Raw genomic sequence first — 23073 nt, 5'->3', positions numbered from 1 at the left:
GATGAGATGTGTGAAAAAAAACTGAAAGGGCAATACATGATATTTATTCTTCTTTCAGAGAAAATGTATCTATTTTACAGTAAAACTGTGCATATTTCTATCAGTATCAAGTCTCTCCTTACTTCTAATACAACCTTCTTCTAACATTGCATTTATTTTTTCAGTATGAAAACTTATAAAAGTCATTCCAAGTTCACTTTAACATTAAACTGAATTGTAGCTTCAGAGGAGCATCCAAATGTTAACTAGAAGAACAAAGTGACTCCATAGTCTCAGGAATGCTTAAAATGTACTTTCAGTCCAGTTAAAGAATTACTCAGCATCCTATTTGAAAAATTACATCATACAAATATTCTCATAACTGAGTAAACCTCAACAGAAGGTCCTTACCACACTTTGCTGAAATGGGCTCCATATTTATGTCACTAAATCATACAAAATTATATATGATTCCAATCTTTGTACATAATTCAGAAAAAAAAAGTAGATCTGTGAATCAATGTTAAAACCCACCATGCCTATATAAAAGGAAAGATTATGGGAACATGTTATGTACCTTTCTTTGGAGAACACATTTCGGATTTTACATGGAAAGTTCTAAATGGCATTCATATTTCCAAGCTGTCCTGCAAGTCATCAAATGCCATAAATAAACTGTGAGTGACTTTCACATTTAACGTATATTAAGTATGTTTAGTTTTCGAAAGAACTTTTCTAATGAGTTGTGAATTAATTAAATTACAAAGAACTGTAAAATGAACTTTTTTAAAAAGAATCCTGGATTCTTAAGCCTGGATTTTTAGGTTTTAAAACATCAACCTTTATTTTTTTTAAAAAAAACTAAGAAAGTTAACAGGAAAATAAGTCATCCCAACCTCAATTTACACAGGTGCCTGCTGTGCTCTGGCTTTTCCACTCTAAGCTAGGTACTCTCATTGTAGTTAGGAGAGCTTTCTAGATCTTTATAATCACAAATTATAACGTCCTGAGGATGGCTATGTGATTTCTTGTCAAAGCTACTTTCACTAGTAAAAAATCTTATTCATGCAAAGCCTTAAAGTGACTCCTGAAGCAATAAGCAGCCAACAGGAAGAAAGAAACAAAAGTTCCAATTAGCTGTCCCACCCCACTCACTTCCCTCCCAGAAAAAGCAAAAGAAAGAGAAAACACATTTTTCAAATATTACTCAGTCAAAACTATCTTGTGAGTTCATTTTACTTTTTTGATTTCCTGAAATGTTTATCTACTTTTTTTTTTTAATATCACATTCAAATAGGGTCATCCATTGACTCAAGTTGAGTTACTCACAAGGAAGGACTCAAAATCAACAGAGATAGGAAGTGAACTACAAAATTCTAGAAAGTTGGAGTGAGGAGAGCTAATCACAAAAGAGCAAGCAAAGGAACTTAAACACTAGTTGCTCCAGAGCAACTGTCATTAAATAAAAGGTATCTTTGGCTGTAGTACCAGCTTGAACCTGCCCTCCCCCCTTCCCTCACTACCGCGGGACTGGCACCTGGCCAACACAAGGGACATGATACCCTAGTGCCATCTACAGGCTATTATTGACATTCAAATTTCGTGGCAACAGACAAGCACCAGTGAAATAAATTAGACAGAGCTGCATTTAAATCTTTATTAACAAGGAATTATTAGACCTAAGAAAAACTAATTCTGGATTTGGTTGAAATATGAGTTTCTCAGCCTCTTAATCCCTCTTCATATGGCATATTTCACAGTTTAAAATGAGTTATGACAGATCACTTATGCATACTGAGAGAGTATTTACAATGGATCCATTCTTTTCTGCATAATTCAGCTATAGTGGGGAGGGGAAAAGCATTCCTTTTTCGGGGTGTGTATGGGGGAGTGTGTGTGTGTATGTGTGTGTGTTTCTTTTTGAAACAATACTTTGGCTATTGTGGGCACTCTGAAAATCTTTCTTTTAAATACTCAACTTACTGAATTACAGTAAAATAATTTTAAATCAAAGAGGAGACTTCCTATATGGCTTAGATGTAATCTACCAATGATCATGTGCTTCACAGCTGATGTACATTTAATATCCTACGTTCTTGTTTTAGACACTTTGGAAAAAAAAAAAGTTAACCCCTTTATAGCAACCACAGCTCTGGTATAACTATAGTCAGACCTTCAAATGTCATTTCCAAGTTGAGATCTGAAGGTGACTTTTTAGATCAATAAAGGTAAGGTCAGAATCTTGAAGCTGTTGATTTGGAACCTCCCGCAGGAGCTGAATTTGGCATATCAGGACAGGAATTCAGCTTAGGCAAATATTATCCCGGGACACTTTTGAAATCATTTCCTCTTTTCATCTTTTGCCATGTGAAGGAAACTGGGAGGTTAATTCTCAGAACTCAAGAATTTCAAAGCTGTTCTAAAAATTCTTGACTGAGCCCCAGAGTAACGGAAAAGGGGTCAAGTTTTTCTTTTGCTTCTCCCACCCCCCCCACCCCGACCTCAACCCACTTGATGACATAACTAAGCTAAAGTTAGACCAAAACAATAAGACACCCTGGCACATTAATACTGGTTGACGGGGCACTTGTATGCAGTACTTATAGACCAGTAAAAGTGCTCGTTTACCTGTCTGGTGTGTAAGGGGCCCTTTGTCTTGAAGCCTCCTTGGGAGCTGCACTCTGAGGCACTGAAGTGGTCTGAACTAGTGGAAGAGCGTTTGGAAAGCGTGTCACAACCCCCGACAAAGGTGTTGTCCAAAGGGAGTTCCTGAATCACATGATGCTTTTTCACGGAAACCGGAGTGTCTGGTTTGAGATGGAAAGCAGGCTGCGGAGAGGCCGATTTGTAGTGCTTGGCCAGGTCGGGGCTGTTAGGCTTGAAGGTGGTGGGGGGCGCGGGGCCCCAGTCAAATCTTCCAATGCTTTGCTCCTCCAGCTCGGCTGGTAGGCTTATGGTCCCGTTGATGGGCTCGTGCACGGCATCATCAGGCTTGGACTCTTCAATGGTAACAAAGTTCAACAGAGAGCTCTTGGGAGACTTTCTTTTCTTCCTTTTCTTCTTCTTGTTCTGCTTGTTCTCCTGGTTGGGGGACATCCACTCAGCGCCTTGTTTGCTCCTCTGCGCAGCTTTGAACCTCGAGGCATGGCGACAACGCACCAGGACGGTGACGAAGATGACCACGATGACCACCATGGCGCCGGCCACGATGGCGATCATGATGGTGAGATAGTCCTCGTTTTGATAAGGCTGGCTGCTGTCCCCTATGTTCCTGTCCAAAGGGGTCTCCATAGTCCTGCGGATCAAGTCGTAGATGTAGGAGGCGTTGCCAGCCGTGTCATTGACATAGAGAAAAACCAGCACAAGGGTGTGCAGAGACTTGGGGTACCCCAGGTCACTGATGTTGACCACCAGGCGGTGCAGGCCCACGTCGGTGGGCGCCGGCTTTTCCTCCAGGGTGATGTTACCTGTCACCGGATCGATCCGAAACAGCCCTTTGTTGTTGCCACTGACTATCGTGTACTTGAGCTCCGCATTCATGCCCGTATCGATGTCCACCGCGAAGACTTCGGCCACCACCGAGCCAGGGATGGCTGAGAGGGGCACCAGCTTAAAAGAGGTGTTAGACGGCGGGGAAATGACCACAGGACTGTTGTCATTGACATCCATGACATTGATGGTGACTTTAGCCGTGGAGGAACGCGGGGGCTGTCCCCCGTCAGTGGCCTTGACGTCGAAAGTGTAGGAGCTCTGCTGCTCCCTGTCAAAAGAGACATTTGACTTTATGACTCCGGAGTAGGGATCCAACACGAAGTTCTCGTTGTCATTTAGGATGGAAAGAGTCACAGCTTTATTCTCCCCAGCATCTGCGTCTGTCACTGTGATCACACCCACAGTACTATACTTCGGCAGATTCTCAGACACAAAAAATTGAAAGTGGTTATGAGTAAACTTGGGGCTGTTGTCATTCTCATCCAGAACTGTGACTATCACAGCCGCTTGGCTCTGCAGGGGAGGGGTCCCGTTGTCCCTGGCAGTGACTGTAAAAATAAAACGTTCTTGTTCTTCTCTGTCAAAGACTCTGGAGGCTGTCAAAACTCCTGTCTTTCGGTCCAGATCAAAGAAAGAGGCATTCGGTCCAAGCTGATACACAATGTCTGCGTTTTTCCCACTGTCTTCATCTGTGGCACTAATAGTTGTTAAGTATAAGCCACGTCGGTTGTTTTCAGAAACTGACAGCTCAATTACAGGCTGGTTGAAAATTGGTGGGTTGTCATTTTCATCCTCCAGCTTAACCCTTACCAGGGCAGTCTGATTTAAACTGGGCTTCCCAGAATCCGAGGCAACAATTTTAAAGCTGAATTCTTTGGTGCCCTCATAGTCCAACAAAGAAGAAGTCTCTAACAAATACTGGTTGTCATAAACTGCCTTCAAATGGAATGGGACCTCCCTTTCAATGAAACAGATCACTTTGCCATTCACATCTGTATCCTTATCTGAAACTGTAATTAGGGCAATCTTTGTATTGACAGGATCCTTCTCAGATAAGTACACTGTGCCGTTGATGGGGCTTATAATGTACCTGAGGTCTATGTTGGGGGGGTTATCATTTACATCCGTGACATTGATAGTAACCGTTGCTCGGGCAGGAGTGGAGCTGCCATCACTTGCCAGCACTGTCACTTTGTGAATGGCTGTCTCCTCTCGATCTAGGGACCTCTGAACTGTGATCAGCCCAGTAGTATTATTTAAAGCAAAGAGTCTTTTGGTTGCAGGGGCGACCTGGGCACCAAAAATGTATCGGATTTCTGCATTACTGCCTACATCAGCATCTGTGGCGTGGAGCTGAATCACAGAGGTGCCCACGGGAGCATTCTCCGGAATATGTACCTCCACTTGACCCTCTTTAAACACTGGCCTGTTGTCATTGACATCACTTACTGTGACTTGCAGTATGGCCGTGCTGGATTTCTGTGGGGTCCCTCCATCCTCTACTTTGATTTTCATCACATAGGTATCTTTCTGTTCTCTATCCAAGTTCTGTTGGACAATCAATTGCGGCCACTTTTCTCCCTCCGGTGTCTCCACGATATCCAGTCCAAAAACACTCTGCCCATTTAGCAATTCATAGTGCTGAACACCATTGAAGCCTGTGTCAGGATCTGTGGCTGACGGGATGGGAAAGCGGCTGTTGATCAAAGTATTTTCTGGAATGGAAATATTGATGACAGGAGATGGAAACATGGGGGCATTGTCGTTGGTATCCTTGACAATTATTTTTATCTTGATCAGTCTGAAGAAATCATTGGGGAGGATCACCACCTCAAGTTCAAAGAAGCACTCATTCTCCTCAGCATAGGAGACTCCAGCACAGAGTTTTTCTCTGTCTATTCTGTTGGAGGTTGTGAAGATTTCCCCCGTGCTACTGGATACTTTCACCAGTGGGGCATCCCCTGCTTTAGAAACCAGTCTGTACACAAGGCTGGCGCTGGTCCCTGTGGCAGCATTGATGTGAGAAATGTTCAGATCCTTTGGTATGTTTCCTATGGGCACATTTTCAGGTAATTCCTCTCTAATAGTGTAAATAAGTTCTTGAGCTATTGCAGAATCCAGCCTTAAACAGGCAATCAGAGCAGCCAACAGGTAAAAATCCCTCAGGTCCATGATAATGTATTTATTTCCTTTTCCTGGCTTTTAGGGTTTAAAGGTATCCACTGAGGAATGAAGCACAGATTGCAAGAGGCAGCGTGCATGGGCTGGAGGATGCATTACAGCTCATCGCTTATCTGGAGACAGCCACTGTCAACACAACCGTATAGACAATATTATTCTCCAATAAAAAAGAACACACAGTCACAAAATATCATAACACCCTGCCTCTGCCTATTAGTAAACATGGCAGTTTGTTCTGCTACTATTTGCAAGTTAACTCCATGCCTTGCTTGTTGCATTTGTCCACAGAAAATTAGCTACTTTTGATTTAAGGACAGCTGCTGGTATTGGAGGTTTTGAAAAAAAACTAAAAAAAAACCCCAACCCATTACTATTTGTTTTTCTGTAACCTGTATTACTCACATAGTTTTTTTGGATGCTGTTTAATCCACAACAGGCTTTCTTGTTCTCTCTTCCCCTCCCCCTACCTTAACCTCCTCGTGAATTCTAAACCCACCTCCCTCAGATTTTTTTTTTTTTAGGTGCAAGTGAAAACCCCTAGTATTTAATGAAGGTTTGTGCTAATTGCTTTGTCACATGTCAACTATGATGTGTTTTCTTCTCTGCCACACTGAGTCATCTTTTTTCCTCTAAAAAGGCTAGCTTTCCCCCTTTCCTCCCAGTTCTTCAACTGCCTCCTGATACAACCTTACTGGGAGACCAGCATCCCGACATGCCGCTGCAGCATCACAAGCAATAGTCACCGGCCACTTCCTAGCATCACTGCCTAAAAGCATAATACCAAGACTTTAAACGTCTTACCCAGAGCCTGCTCTCCTTTCTCCTTACTACCCAATTATTCCCATTAGAATTAATCAACAAATTAAAACTTTTAAAAATGTGCAATAATATACGATTCCTTATTCTGGGGCTGGAAGAGACAGTCGAAATGTAAGTGAAACGCATTTCCCTGTAGCAGCCTAGTATTTTCTACTGAGCATAAAAGGGGGGGGGGAGGAAATGCAGGTTCTTAACCCTGATCTTTGCTTATTAGTAACATCTAGCAAACATAAATACTGCAACCAATAATGCAGGTAAAAAAAGGCTTCTGCTTAGAGATGCTCCCCTAACTGCAATTTCCACGGCCCCAGGCAGTCACCTACTTGAGGAGAACTGGTCAGTTCCCAAGCACTAATCTTATCTGCATTAGGCTGCACGGTAGCTGATGCCCGCGATTAGTTCCGGCAGAGTGATGCAGGTAGGGATGCAGATACAGCCGAGTAGGTGAGCTCTGCCCCGACTGTCCACCCAATTACAAACACCCCTCTTCTCCACCTAGGCTCCATCTAAACACAGAATTTACAATTGTGCATGCGAAACTTTACACTTACGTTAGTTGTCTCAACCTTTCCCCTTTCCCGGTATGCTGCAGTTGGGAATGATTGGTTCCAACACATAGAAAGCCATGCATCTGGTAGCACCAGTTTGGGGAGAAATCAGAAGCAGCAAAACGGTTTCTCCTTGTAAAATGTGTTGCTTCGGGCTGGAAAATTAGCAACTCCAGAGAACAAATTCACAGATTTGTCGTTAGTCATTCTCTCCACATTCCGCTCTATTGCCCACCGGGTCTGGGCTCTTCTGGTATTTAACACACACACAACATCCAGTTGCACTTCTTCAGCTTAGGAGTCTTTTCCACAGCATCAAGCATACCATTTCCATGCGATATCAATACTGCTTAAGTCTCTAACTTCTCATAGGCAACGTCAGAGTTGGGGTGATGGTGATTCTCTGGCTGCTCTCCCGGGTGACAGTTGCCTGAAGAATTCTTAATCCGCTATCTCTTCCGTGCTTCAGAGACTCTAAGGCGCTCCTTCCCGTCTTGCAAGCTCTCCCTAGCTCTCGTCTCCTCAACCCCTCTCTCCTCCCTCTCCTCTCCTCTCTCTGAACTGAATTTCTTGATATAACTCTCAATAAGCCCAGAGGGAGGGCGTGACGGGTTAAGCCCCGCCCCTGCTCTCTGATTGGCCTGCATCTTGCGGTGCGGGCGGCCGCAGCCAGGCGTGAGGGAGGGGGCGCAGAACAAGGCGCTGACTGTCTTCCAGCCTGCCGTCCTCGGCGCCCCCTCGGCAGCCGCAAAAACCCGGAGAGGGAATCCTGGCCCCGGGAGAGCCGGGGTCCTGGAGGCGCAATGAGCATGCTCAGCAGGGTCTGGCCCGAGAGCCAAGCGCCGGCGCTCCTCCAGCCTGCGCGAACGTGGATGGCCTGGCGGGTGCGGGCCCGAGGCTCGTCCGCGCTGCGCAGGGCCGTCAACAACCGAGGCCAAGTGGTCAGGAGGCGGCGCGGGCGGCCCGGAGGCCGACGGGGCGCGCGGCGCAAGTCCCGATAGCCCCGGGGCTGCGGCGAGCTCGTCGGGGACGTGGAGGTGGCTTATCTCTCCGCGCACGTTTCACACTTCCCCCCCCCCCAAAAAAAATACCAAGGAGCAGAAAAGCAGAGGAAGGCGTGGGACCAGCTGTCCTTGGGAGGGAGCTCAGGCAAGTGGATCCACGCAGCGCATAAAATGGACAAGCCTGGAGCTGCAGACCGCCTTTTGCAGGCAGGGCATTGAAGGAAGGGCGGAAAGGGCGAGCGCGAGAAAGGTCAAGGCAGTGGATTTTTGCATCGCCATCAAAACAGAGAAGAAAATTAATTGGAGCCTTTCTTATAGACACTCGCGGCAAGTATCAGGGAAAATAGAGAGCCACCACCTTGAGCTCATGTCCAGCTCCGGGACGGCACGAAGTCTCCTCTGGGAGCGCAGGATGGGCAGCGGCGCATGGTGGCCTTGCCTGGCGCCACCAACCTGAGGACCTAGTTCCCCGAGGCGCGCGGCTGCAGCAGAACAGCTGCCAGCTAACCCAGTCCAAACTTTGCGGTCGGAGCTGCCTGTAGCCCAGGCCCGCTGCACCCTAGCCTGGGGAACATCCCAGCTCCGTGTTGGGAAACCCTTACACTTTCTGCAGATACTGGCTTGGCATGAATTACTTCTCTTCCTCCCATGCAATTCATTCCTCACTCCAACTGCAGCGTATGCTCAGACCTCTCATTTTCTAGCCAGGGCCAAATGAAACGACTCCCTGAAGGATTAACCTCATTCCTTAAATATTGGTCCCGAAAGCACTGTTTACACCTGACTGATCTCTTAAAACCAGTAAACCACGAAGGTTTGCGTAATGGAGTTGTACCTACCATGGCCACGTACACCAGTAAAGTTTGAGGCATTAACAGTTCATTTGGATTTTTTGATGGGTTGGGTTTTCCCCCCCCTTCTTCTTTTCTAAGTGCCCTATACAGGTTGTCTGGGAAAAGTTTAATGCATGATTGAATAACTTGTTCTAACAGGAAGGACAAAGGGCATTTATTTTCTCTGTTCACTTTGTGCTGCATGCATATGCATTAATCTCTTCACATAAGCATGTGGGCATGAATGCTCAGGAGACCTCTTTTGGAATACTTTTAGTAAAAGTGACCATATATTTTTAAATGTTACAAGTTAACACACACACACACACACACACACACACACACACACACACACACAGACCCAAAGCCAAACAACACCTCCCAAACCATGTATTGTGTAAACACTATTACTTTGCGTTATCATTTCCCCACATCTGTGAAAATGTACACTTTTTCTTTTATTAAAACTTCTTCAGGTACACGTTCTTAGAAAAGCTGCATTGTTTTCTAACCCCACTGAACAGCATAACTCATCTATCTGAAACATATGTCACTACTTTTTGGCAGGCAATAGGTTGCTATTGTTTGGGGTTTTTTTTTAAATAGCCAAGCATCCCTTTCTATGTAAATGGTTTTGCATGATAATAAAACATCTGAGGAGAAAAGACACAGCTTATGTATCCAGAAAGTTAAAAATTTCATACAATAATGTGAATGAATTAGATTACCACAATGAATGATCTTTTTTTGCCATTCACAAAATTTACAGTTAAAGCTAGTATATTGTTCCAACTGTCACCGATTTTAAACGCTGAGCTAGAGCTATTTTAAAATAATGTATGAACCTTCTTCTGATACCTTTACGATAAACATAGCAGCACAGCCACATTCCAGTTCATGACATGAACATCAGTTCCTATTCTATTCTGTTCATACATTCCTATTCTAATCATACTATAGTCATTTCAAAGTCATACTGTAGTCGAGACACAGCCTTACTTAACATCATTAGGAAGAGAATTGTTTCTATTTGCTAAGGGAAACCCACCTGTCGTCAGAGCCCTTCATTGCACGGTGCACATAAGTGAAATCTTGTTATGAAAACAGGGTGAAGAAAAATGGCACATGATTGAATGTATCGCCAAGAGACAGAAATTAAGGGAAACAGGTCAAAATCTCAATGAAATACATCTAACTTCTTTTCAAAGGAAAATGAATAAAATTTAGAAATAATAACTGTTCCTTGTGTTTATTGGACATATCAATGTTACTTAGATTCATTAATTATACAAGTTATATCTCTTAAAGCTAGAAAAGTTGAAGCTTTGGAATTTCTCCAGTCCACCTTCAAAACTCCACAACTGAGAACTGCTTGGAGATCTTGTTCATTTTCTTGAAATGAAATATAAGGGATTATATTCCTAACTCTCTAGTATCATAATATGAGGCTTCTGCCCCAAACATTAAATAGCACTTGCATAATAACAGCAGCTCAAAATTCACCTCTCCTCAGCTATTTTTTGAAAGTTAATGTCTAGATATTATTAATTAGGGGAATGATATTATTAATTTTAGCATGGAACATTACTGATTTTATGATGTGTTTTAATTCTTTTCTACTTTAATGAATTTAATGAAATACTAGACTGCCAACTGTACAACTTTCAATTTTGTTCTATGTCATTGGGTCAGTTGGAACTCATAGTGATATTATATACATGCTTTCTATAGCAAGGAATTATGATGTTCTCATCTGTGCTGTATCTAATTTGTAGTTTATAAATTTTATTTTTGTTTCACAAATTAACTATTGCTATAGTTATATATTTAAACAGTACTTTTCATGTTATACACTTACACATTAATGTCCATACATGCCATAATGTAACAGCATTTTTTTTAAATTATTAAACAGTTCAGCTTGTTAATTGGATTTTCATGTGATTTTCTTCTTACAACTCAGCATTTTGAAATTACATTTCACACAGAAATTACCGTTTATATAAAAATTTAGTCTGGTTTTCAGAACAATAAGCCCCAAGGATTTCAAAACAAATGTCTTCAACTCTAATATAGCACTTCTACATTCTAATTAAAGTTAAAAATAAAATTTAAAACACTTATGTTCCTACTCCTGAAGTTCCTTAAATCCCAATGTCTAACACAGTGTAACAGACATTAATCAATCAATCACAGAGGCTCTTATGTCACCGCAGGTAGTATTGTCCTCATTTCACAAGAGAGAATCCGCTCTTCTAGTTCTGAGGTGGGAGGGTGGGGGAGGGTGTGAATCATGCTAAAAATGCTAAGGGTTACTTGTATTATAACTGCTTAGAAAATGACAATGCAGAATTTTAACACCACCAGAAGAAAATTAACACCTTTTTAAAAACTGTGCAAACTGGCAAACTGTATGTAGTAAGCACCTTGAATAATTCTTTGCCTCACCATTTGTTAGCTTCCTGAATGGTTTCCTTTCTTTTTCTTTTTCTTTTTCTTTTTCTTTTTCTTTGGGAATACCTAGTCCAAGGTAATCAAATCACAAAGGAGAGCAGGTGATAACCTTCATTCTGTTTGAATGACTGAACTAAACTTAATTTACTATATTTTTATGACTGGCAACAATTATATTTGTCAAATTTGTAGCTCTGACAGTTACCACAATATAAACTGACATCTTCCAGTGCCTCTGTTTTATCATGATTACCATATAAATAAGGAAAATATAGAATTCTCAAACTTTAATACTGCTTATTTAAGACTTTATAGAGCTGCAACAGGACCAATGATTTCCCTATTATAGGTAGGGTTCAAGAAACCATTTAGGAAGACATAAAAATAGCTTTAAATAGAGGAGAGCAAGTAACAAAATTATAAATTATGTCTAAACATAGTTTGTTCACTATAAAAAATTTTCAGATTAAAACTAACAGTACTTCCTTTTCATGGGTTTTGTAGGTGAGATCTTTTATATTAGATAATCTTATTATTTTCAATTCACATTCAGATAAGCAAAAAATGACCAAAGATAGACAAATACACACATTGTATTTACACTTAAAATAGGGGGAAAATTATATAAGGACACATTCTAATCACTATTGCTGGAAAGATAATTGGAAAATTACTTTCTTAGATATTAATATACACATTTTCTCAAAAAAATAATATAATAATCTCCTTAATACATCCTCATTACTAAGATGTTATAGAAAATAGACCATCACATAATTTAAATCAACATGCTTTGATTCTCTTTTTTACCAACTGCCTAATTTTGATACATTTTTAAATTTGTTTTTCTGTGTTGTGTTTTTTGTTTTTTTTTAAATGAACTCATGGTATTATTTGAGGAGCCCAATTTGTTATATAATATGCACATAAATAGACTTACTAATATAGGACAGGATGGATAAACCTCATTTTTTCTAGGATAGTCTCCACTCAGAAACCAAATAGGACCCACAGCCCTCCTCTAATTGACTTAGAATGACTCAGGGAAACCATGGATACTGGGTTGACTCCTGTAGGCCTGGCTTCCTTCCATAGCACTGATAACACCTAAGTAATGGAAATAGACTTTTAAAGATATTAGTGTGCTTTATGCGAGGATTTAAGTCAAATACCACTTTGCTCTCAAAAACTGTGTATGTCTATACCCAAATTACCAAAAATACTGTTTAGTTCTTAAATGAAAATCCTATCCAGTTTTCCCCAATCCCATACCCAGGAATTTACTGTGTTCCAGTCACCACGTTGTGACATTTTTAGAAAGGATTAAGAGAACCTCAAAGAAATTTCTTGGTTATATGGAACGAGGTCAGTCTGCTTTGAAAATGCTTAGTATATTGGGGTACTCCATATAAGAGATTAATTGAAAAGAAATACATGAAATATGTGCTGTATAGAAAGAAAACCTAATTAGGATAATTTTCTTTGAAAAAAACACTTGTAAAATATGAAAAAAATAATATAAAAGTTTTAGAAAAAATTGTAAATTCTTTTTTTTTTTAATGTTATAATACCAATAGTCATGCAAAATGGAAAGTTTGGAGGCAAAATAAAGAAGTGATCATGTTGGATACTTTGTACCATATTTCATAGCTTAATTGCAAAGGTATTTATTACACTTGTTTGATTTCTCAAAATAAGTAACACCTATACTAATGATGGAAGCTGGAGTGGTATCTTCTTCCTAGACAACATGCCTCTGGAAATGATGAACTTTGAGATACAATAGTTATCGAAAGGCATCACATCTTTTGTTCATAGGGACTCTATAATTTGTACTCAACTTGATGGCAATAAACAGCAACAACATACCAGGTACTGTCCCTCTCCACGGAATAGAGTCTCCTAACAAAATGCCCATAATGCCTGAGATGAGCTTTGTCCTCTCTGCCTCCAAGGAATACTCTGGCTGGCCTTTTTGCAAGACCTATCTGGGGATTTAGCCAGTTCATGAGATACTTGTACTCTTCTCCAACACCACAACTCAAATACATCAATTCTTCTGTCATCCTTTTTCATTGTCTAGCTCTCAGATGTATAGCAAGTGATTGGAAAAAAACCAAAAAACAAGCCAACAAACATAGCCTGAATCAAACACACCTTAATTCTCCACCTGACATACTCAGTAACTTGGAGAGGTCCCTCACTGAAGACTTTCCCAATGCAATATTTCATACTGTGAAAAATGGAGGATCAGTGAAAGAAGATCAATGGAAGATTTTCAACAAGATGGACTGATGCAGTAACTGCTGCAATGGGCTCAAGTATGTCTAAAATAATGAGGATGGCATAGGATAGAGCATGTTTCAGAACTGTTATTCAAATGATCACTATGAGTCATATTTGATGGCATTTAACAACTAAAACAACATGCCAGTGAAGTAGTCTGCATTGACTATGCTGAAACAGAGTCATGATATGACTTTCTAGCAATATTTGCTCTTCAGGCTTGAACTAGGATGGTTTTCAGATCACAACAGTTGACTGCCTTTTATAGCCCAGGTGATTCTTTTGGTGAGCATCACAATTAGTAGGGGGAAAATTATAAGGAAATCTGTGTAAGTAAAAATGATCAAAACACAGGTTTTTGGAAATGACCGTATTTCTGCTCTTAGTTTCCTTTGATTGTGTCAGCCATTTCTCCAAACAGGTATTTGTTTGGGTAGCAAATATTCTTTGATTCAAATAATGCTCAGAAGGGCATGGAGTTTACATATTATTTACACTCTACGTTCATTTGATTTAGTTTATTTTATTTCACACAGAGATTAGATATTTTTAAGGTAACAGAGTTTTATTCAGGTCTAGGGGTGAGGATGGAGTCCATTTGGATCCGGCACCACCCTCCAAAGGGAAAGGAGAACTATCTAGACAAAAGAGAAGGCTTGGCATATCTACTGAATAAGGTCAAACAAAGTACCAGGACACCGACACACATAAAATGTGTTAAGATGCATCTACTAGAATACTTGTGTGGACAACTATGTGTCCTCTACAAAGTGGAGCAATTCACCTTTCTGTAGAAAGGTTTTTCACATATTGTATCCTCATGGTTAGAGTCAAAGCAGATGTATCTTCACTTTGTGAAATTATCTCAACTATTCAAAGGAGATTGCACCAACCACATGCTACCCACACTTCACTGGATTTAGAGGATACTTGTCAATGGAGCAGATGCATCACAGTGGTGGCTGAGTCTGACTCATACTGGCTTCATAAAGGGGCACTGTCCCCATCAACAATATCCATAGTAGTAAACAACTGCTTGCTATTCCCCATACTCCTGCACCTATTGCTAATCATTTGAGTCTGATATTTGTTGTTGACACATAGACTTTACTCACAATTGTGTAAGGTTTATTAGGGAAACAAATTGGAGAATGGAGGGGAAGGCAATGATATCACTCAATGAAAGTCCAGGTTTGATACAGCAGACCCAAGCCAGATTAATAGCAAAACACAATTCATCAATTAGTCAAAATTCTGGTTCAGTTTAGTAGCACAGCAGTTACAATTCCATTTACCTTTCAATCATCCAGCAAGCAAACCCTCTAACTGTGGCCAGAACAAATGCAAGAATCCTCAGGTTAACACCTTGCCACGGTCTTTCCACAGCAATGGCACAGTCTTTCCATAATCTCTCCCCACCATCGTAGCCAGCGTCTCGCTCTACAGTGTGGAAAGCTTTCTCTCTCTTACATTCGTCCCATAGATCCTGATAATTTGTAAGACTATGTGTTCACAGTTAAAGTAGCTAGAGACTAGTGGGGCTAATGTAACGGCTAGAAAAGCCAACTCTTAAATCAACACCACAATACTCTATTCAGAGGTGGACCTATGACAGAGTGCCTTTATCAATTAATTTTAAAATGCTGAATGATCTCTGACAGAGATAGAAACAGTAATTGTGACTAACATGTGCTCATTGGTGACATCCTCAATTGACTCATAAGATATGTATCAGCCCTTAGGTAGTCTCCAACTATACCCATGATGTACCGATGATCCCCCTGACCTGACAATTTTAATCTAACAAAGGTGCACCAAGACCTGTGTAATGCTTTGTGAACAGGAAGTGATGTCAACACAGGAAAAAAGTAGCAGAAGTTTTTCATAATGGAATCAGAAAAGCAAAGGAAGTTTACGAGAGGGAGGTGGATGGGAGAATACAAGAAAAATGAAAATGACCTACAGAAATAATTAGCCTTCAAATTATTAAATCTCAATTTCCATTCATTCCTGATGTCTAGTGGTATCCCTGACACTGTATCTTAAGGACCAATGTCTTTGATAGTAAATATTTTTTACATCCTAGAACCTTGATTAATTAAAAACCTAACGGGAGGGACTCTTAACCAAAGTTTGATCCCGCTGTTGAATAGTTGAGAGTTAAAAAAGAACACCTTTCTGCCAATGCTTAGTGATACATTTTCTCTTCAGAAGGTACAGCAAAACTGTAAACCAACCATTGGTCTAATATTGGTTATTTCTTTCTTATCTATGTTTATAGAAAATGACAAATTCTTCGCTAAGTGAGACTTTATTATTAGCTTTCAACTGATATGTAGTTGTTGTTGTTGTTGTTGTTGATATGTGCCATTGAGTCACCCATGACTCATGATGACCCTTTATAAAATAGCTCTGATCTCTGCCCTATTCTGAGCCTGTCTCACTGACTCTAACACACCTAACCCCTTTGCACCAGTTACCAAGTCAGGTCATCTCATCTGGGGTCTTCCTCTCCTTCACTTTCCGTCGACCTTTCTGAGCATAATGTTCCTATCCAAGGATTGGTCTCTGTTGGCCACATGCCCAAAGTATATGAGAAAGAAATTCAAAATCCTTGCCTGCAAGGAAAACCTGGTTTCACTCTCTCCAAGGCAGACTTATTTGACTCTTGGTGGTCAATGGTATGTTCAATACTCTTCTCTAGCACCACAACTCAAAGGCATCAATTCTTCTGTCATCCTTAGTCATTATCCAGTTCTCTGATGCACATCAAGTAATTGCAAAGACCATAGCCTAGATCAGTTGCACCTTAGTCTCTAGACTGCCATCATTGCTCTTTAGCACTTTGGAGAGATTTTTGACAACGGACTTCCCCAACACAATTCATCTTTTGATTTCGTGATTGCTAGTGCCAAGAGTGGGCCTAATGCATAGGAAGCTATGCTACCAAACCAAAGGTGGTTGATTTTAATCTGTGTCCCTCTGGCAGGGTTTTCATTATTTTTGGTCAAACAGTCTTCTAAGTGGTATAGCACTGGTCTGTCTATTTGCTGTACAGAGGCAACTCGTGGTTGTTGTGATGCTGAACACCATGACACTGATGTCTCAAATGCTATAATGGTCACCCTTGGTAGACAATGTTTGGTTAAGCACGTTGATTAAAACAAACTTGGAAGCAGGAGTGGCATCCACTTCTGAAATAACTTGCCCCTGGAAACTCTATGAACTTAGAGAAATGATGAAAGTTATACAAGTGTTCAGGTCTTTTGATCATAGGGTCTTTATGAGTCCTCCATCACTCCACGGCACAAGAGTGTTGATCATGGAGCCAAACAAGGTTGTTAACACCCTCAGTCTCTTCTCCGCCCATCATGATGCTGCCAGTAGGACAAGGGGTGAGAATCTTTGTATTCTTGATGTTAAGCTTCAATCCATATTGGGGATTAAAGTCCTTGACCTTCAGCAGTAAATGCCTCAGGTTTGCCTCGGTTTTTATAAGAAAGATTATATCTTCTGCGTAATGCAAGTTGTTGATGAGTCTTCCAATCCTGATGTCACACTCCTCCTATACAAGAGGGTGAAAAACCATGGTGAGAATGATGCCATAACTTGAAGAAAGTAATCAATGTCACCAAATTGTACATTAAAAAAAAGTGTTGAATTTGTGTTATATTTTGTCAACAACTACAGAAAAAAATAAGAATTCTTTAAAGGCAATCAAAATTAGAACGTTTTAAAAACCCCATTTTATATCATACTGTTATAATAATTTGCACCTTTTAACAATTAAAATCTTTCATTTTACAAGTTTTCTGAGAATTATAACTGTTGTAGATTATGTTCTACAAATGTATTTTTTAAAATATTTTTAATAGATTAAAATACTAAAACTACAAATGCTAAAAATTAAATACAAAGAGATCCTCCCTTAATGATAAGACTACAAAAATATTGATAAACCATCTAAACATTGAAATCTCTCATCATTCAGAATCTTGATAAAGCACCTAAGCTAAAATTCATCTACTGTAACTATATTCTCAATAACTTTGATTTCAAGAAAGGTCACATATACATTTCTTAAAATATGTTGAGGTCAATTTAATTGCTCCCAGAAACTTGAAAATTTGATAACCCAATAAATGAGCAAAACTTTGCTTAATTAATCAATAAATTAATTCAGAACAAAATGAAAATATTGAGTAACTAGAATAATAAACAAATTAATGTTTAGCTACACATTATTCAATTCAGTGTCATATTCAGGTTTGAAATACTTCTAACTGTGGTAAACACTACCATCTAGAGGACTTTATTTGTAATGCACCTCAGAACCAAAAAGCTTGACAGTTGAAAACATGAAGTGTGCTGTAAGTTTATTTTCATAAATTTATTTAATAATTCCTTTATTTCATAAAATTAAGATAATTTCCTACATTAATAAAATTTATCTAATGGAAAAAATAAATTACTGAATAAATTTTACCATTATTTTAAAAATCAGGACTTAATCATTGCAGAATACAATATTTTAATAAAATGCTGTGATGTTTTTAAGCATTTTATTTATAGTCAGAAAATATTCAATTTTTATTTTTTAATTAATTATTATATCAGAATTATGTTATCATATTCTTTCAAAAGACAAATGGCTACATTATGTCAATACATAATATATAGGAATTGTAATAAGTATTTGAGGAAAAAGTAGCTGAATTCTATCTTTTCTCTTTTGTGCTGGTTTTACTGTAAATATTTTCAGTCCTCCTTTGTTTACTTAAACAGTGTTTTTATTTCCAAGGTCTGTTTCATTGGGGTTTACTTGTAAATCAGTGGTGGCTACGGTGCTTCTGGAGTACTCAAAATATAGGTGGGGGAAAGTGTAAAAAAAAGTAGGTACTGTGCTGCATTACCTATTGAAATAGGAATACAAGACCTTGAAACTTAAAGATTCTCCCATTGTCAGAAAACCTTGTTCTGATAGAAAAGAAAATCATGTCTTTTATAATGATTTTTCCAAGAACCATAAACTTCCAAATTTCAGATAAATGACTAGTAAAAGTATCTATCTAGAGTTGAAATGAAAAAAAGTCTTATCTTAATTAATTTTTTTATGTTTTGTGCATTACATATGTATTAATTTTAAAATGGTGAAATATGGTCTATCTTTTAACGCTTGTAACCAGTGTATCTTGTAGTCTCAAGAACGACTAGCATAATATTTCAATATTTTCTTTATAGTGGAGTTGCGCTTACACTTCTAGAAATAATAAATTTAGTTTTGTGGCTATGAAGGGAAAGAAGAATATAAGTGTTAAGTGAAACAAGAGACATAACAGCATTAGAATATCATTTTGTAAAGTTGCTATGTTGTTGTGAAGGTGTCCAATTAAAAGTTAAAACCATGATAAGTTAGTGTTAAAGTAATTTTCTTTTCATATTGATGTCTAAATTATACTGAATAGCCATAATGATACCAATTTCATCTGGTTGTGGTTATATCTTGATGTGAATAAAAATTGTAAGGTTAATGATAGTGGTGGAATGCTTACTAATACAACCATTACCATTTTGCATATGATGGTTAATTTTAAGTGATCACTAATGAATAGGGTAAATGCTTTCTTCACGGATGATAGCCTTGATATCACCCCACGATTCATCTGGTATTTGATCATTGGTGTTCAATGCCTCAAACCAATTCTTGAAATTGATCTTCAAATTCAGATAGAATTGATTAAATGATTAATTAAATAATTAATTTATTATCTTGGTTCTCTGTGGGCTTATTTTAATTTTCTTTGGCCTAAATTTGAACTTGCATATAATGGTCTGACCACAGTCTGCTCCTGGCCAAGTTTTGATGGATGATATTTAGCTTCTCCAACAATTTCTTCCACAAATGTAGTCAGTCTTATTTCTATGCATCTTAACATTAGGTGAAATCCATGTAAAGTCCAATAGGCAATATCATGATGGATGGAGAAGAGATTGAAACTGTCAACATTTTCATCTTGCTTGGATCCTCAATTAACACTTTTTGTATCAGCAGTCAGGAAATAAAGGGACACATCGCACTGGGGAAATATGTAGTTAGGGACCTCTCCAAATTATTCAGGAACAATGATGTCAGTTTGAGGACTAAGGTGTTTTTGAAACAGGCCATAGTCTTTCCAAACACTTTCTATGCATCTGATAGCTGGACAATGAATAAGGATGAGAGAAGAATTAATGATCTAGAGCTGTGTTGTTGGAGAAGAACACTGAACATCTCATGGACAACCAAGAGAACAGATATGTCTTGGAAAGGGCATAGCTGTAGTGCCCTTTGGAGGCAAGAATAATGAGGCTTCACTTCACATACTTTGGACATGTTGCTGGGAGGGGCTATTCCTTGGAGAAGGACATGATACTGGGAAGGGGGGGGTGTCAGTGAGGGAAAGAAAGACTCTTGACCAGAAGGACTGACACAATGATTGCTGCAATGGGCTCTTGCGTGTCAGGATGTATGAGGATGGCCCAGGATAGAACAGGGTTCAGATCTTTCATTGAGAGGATCGCTATGAGTCATAGCGTTCATAGGGTCACCTGACTCAACACAACCTGAAAACAACAAATAAATAAGGAAGTAACTGACTATCAGTATTTTCAATGACAATTACGTCTTTTCCAGTAAAGACCTCTAATAATTTATACTATTTCATATTGTTATTGTTGTTCTTATGTGAAGTTGAGTCACCTGCAACTCATAGTGACCCTATGTACAACACCCCTCAACCCTGCTCTATCCTGTGACAATCTTATTGTCTCTGCCACACCTACCCCCATTATCCCAGTCATTGAATCAGTCCATCTCACAGAGTGTCTTCTTCTCTTGTGTTGTCCCTCACCATCCCAAGCATGAAGTCCCTCTCCAAGAACGGGTTCTGCCTTGCAACATGTCCAAAGTATGTCAGACAAAGCTTCAGAATCCTTGCCTCCAAGGAGCAACCTTGTCTCACCCTCTCTAGGATGAATTTGTTTGTTCTCCTAGTAATCCATGGTATATTCAATACTTTTGTCCAGAATCATAGCCCAAAGGCATCAATTCTCCTACTATCATCCCTAGCCATTTGCCAGTTTTCTCATGTATAACAAGTAATTACAAAGATTATGGCCTGGATCAGGCACACCTTAGTCTCTAGACTGACATCATTGCTCTTCAGTACTTTGGAGAGGTCTCATGGCAGCAGACTTTCCCAATGCAATTTGTCGTTTAATTCCCTGGCTGTTGGTACCCAACAGTGTTGATGGTGAAGCCAAGCAAACTAAAGCTGTTAAAATTCTCAATCTCTTCATCATCATATAATGATGATGCCAATCAGCCCAGTGGTGAGAATCTTTATTTTCTTAATATTGAGCTTCAATGCATATTGAAGGCTGTAGTCCCTGACCTTCTGCAGCAAACCCTTCAAGTCCTCCTCAATTTCATATTATATATTTTCTTTTTTAAATCAAGCAATAGATATATGTGGAAGGTAGTAGAATGCCAAGAGGAAAATAACATATTTTATATAACTCTGCTAACATCCAACAGCGAATCCTCCTTTTACAATGATGTTGTTGTTAGATGCTGTCAAGTTGGGTATGACCCATAGTGACCTTGTGAATAATAAATCTAAACCCTGTCATATCCATAAATACTCATGTGCATGTTCAAATTGAGGCCGAATACAATTCAAACAAGTCCATGAAAACCAAAATATAATTTTTAATCTATTTCATTTGTATTTTAAAATCATCTTAAGAATACGATATTTTTAATAATAGGACATATTTTTATAAAAGAGAAATATAAATACTCTTGTAGGTATATTTTTTTGTATGTAGGTAATCTTTCTAGACTCAGCAATTTTGAATATTTTACCCAATTTCTCAAATAATTGCACAATCATTTGAAAGTGTGAGACAGATCACATGATTGAAGAATTATCCAAGACTCAGCTCTTAAAAATAAAAACAATCTCAAGCATGACGACAATGTCCTTATTGTTATGATCAGACCCAGCATATTTAAACAGACATGGAGAGAGAGAGGCTGAGCAGGGAGAATGTGAAGGACAAGGGTCTAAGAATACCTAGTCAATTTAGTGGGAACATGGCAAACCTAAAAAAGGGAATGGAAAAATAAGGCTGTGACACCAACCACAGGCCATAAAGCTCCTGCTGGCAGACAGGAGCACAGCAGGCAAGAGCCAAACGGGTTTCCCCAGGAAGTGGCCGTCTCATGAGATCTGCTGGGAGACCCAGGTGTGGCCAATTTCAGCCCCTGGAGGCTTTGGGCAGATACTGCAGGAGCAGAGAAAAAAAGGGCATCTTTCCCCTTCATCCCCAAGGGGAAACTCACTCTTCTCTCTCCAGTGATATCTTTATCTTTCCTGCTTTCTCTCTTTTTCTGCCAGTATCTTTTCTAGCCGGGCCTGGGAACCTCTTAGAACCCTAATGGGCTGTTCTTTGCTTAACTAAACTTCTCTTACCTACTGACTGAATGCTGCATTCATGCTTTAATTTATCTTATTGTGCTAACCCTGCTCCTGTCTTTGTGGTAACCTATCTAACGGTCCCCATAGTCAGTGAAGAAATCCTTAGAACTGCCATCCCTGACAAGTGTCATTTATCACACTTAAGATAGTAGTTTTGTAATATCATCTAATATCTAGGTAATATTCAATTTCTCCCAAGAATGAAATTGTAGCCTTACTTCTCTCTTCTAACATTTAATTCTTGAAGCATATTTGTACAATCCTCATTCCGATTGCTAAGGAATATTTGCTGATGGAATTGTGACACATCAAGACATGAATTTTCTGAAAGATTTGCTCCATCTACATCATCAAGGTCAACTCAACTTCGAATAGCCAATCCTTCTCTAGTCATATTTTAACTCTCTTCATTTTGAGAGGCTCATTCCTGCCACTGTTCCACTGCTATTCATAAGGTTTACACTGGCCAATTGCCTTAAAAGTAGAAATACAGATACTTTTTCCAAGAATGACTTAGGCTAGAAGCTTGCTAAAGTCTGTTCACTGTGAGCAACATCAGAAAACTAACATAATTCAAACTTGCCATTGAGCAAGATTGACTCAGAGCTGACTCTACAATAGGTTTTCGGAGGCTGTAAATCACACTGGAAGAGATTGCCCATTGACACTACCAACTGCAGTTCACTGATTTTGCCTCATTGGTTCAGGTAGGTGATTATATATATAAGAGTTGAATACTCTTTATTTATTTTTTTAACTGAGCTAACTAAACTCATACTGATTCCATGAAAAAAGAGATTATTTTATGCTTATCAACAGAAATACTGTGATTTATAGGGTTTCTGGCTCATTTTAGGATGTAGATTGCCAGGACTTTATCTCCAGTCCCTTTAACCCTCAAGCTGCTACAGCTGTTCAAGATCATAGCAACATAAATTGCTACACAAAAGGTAGC

At 39.3% G+C, this 23073-nt stretch overlaps 1 protein-coding gene across 4 annotated transcripts in view; it reads right to left on the bottom strand.

Moving 5' to 3' along the window:
* Positions 1 to 5643, bottom strand: part of PCDH9 (protocadherin 9) — a 1403702-nt gene extending 1398059 nt beyond the window's left edge. For all 4 annotated transcript variants that reach the window (XM_006882718.1, XM_006882720.1, XM_006882719.1 and 1 more), the window contains exon 1: positions 2608 to 5643. In XM_006882718.1, the coding sequence (XP_006882780.1) occupies positions 2608 to 5643 (3036 nt within the window). The remainder of the gene's footprint in view (positions 1 to 2607) is intronic.
* Between the last annotated feature and the right edge of the window lie 17430 nt (positions 5644 to 23073).

Source organism: Elephantulus edwardii, unplaced genomic scaffold, assembly GCF_000299155.1.
Source record: "Elephantulus edwardii isolate Elephantulus edwardi_28Jun2011 unplaced genomic scaffold, EleEdw1.0 scaffold00023, whole genome shotgun sequence".
In the NCBI taxonomy this organism is placed as follows: Eukaryota; Metazoa; Chordata; class Mammalia; order Macroscelidea; family Macroscelididae; genus Elephantulus; species Elephantulus edwardii.
This window is presented reverse-complemented; position numbering and strand designations above follow the sequence as displayed.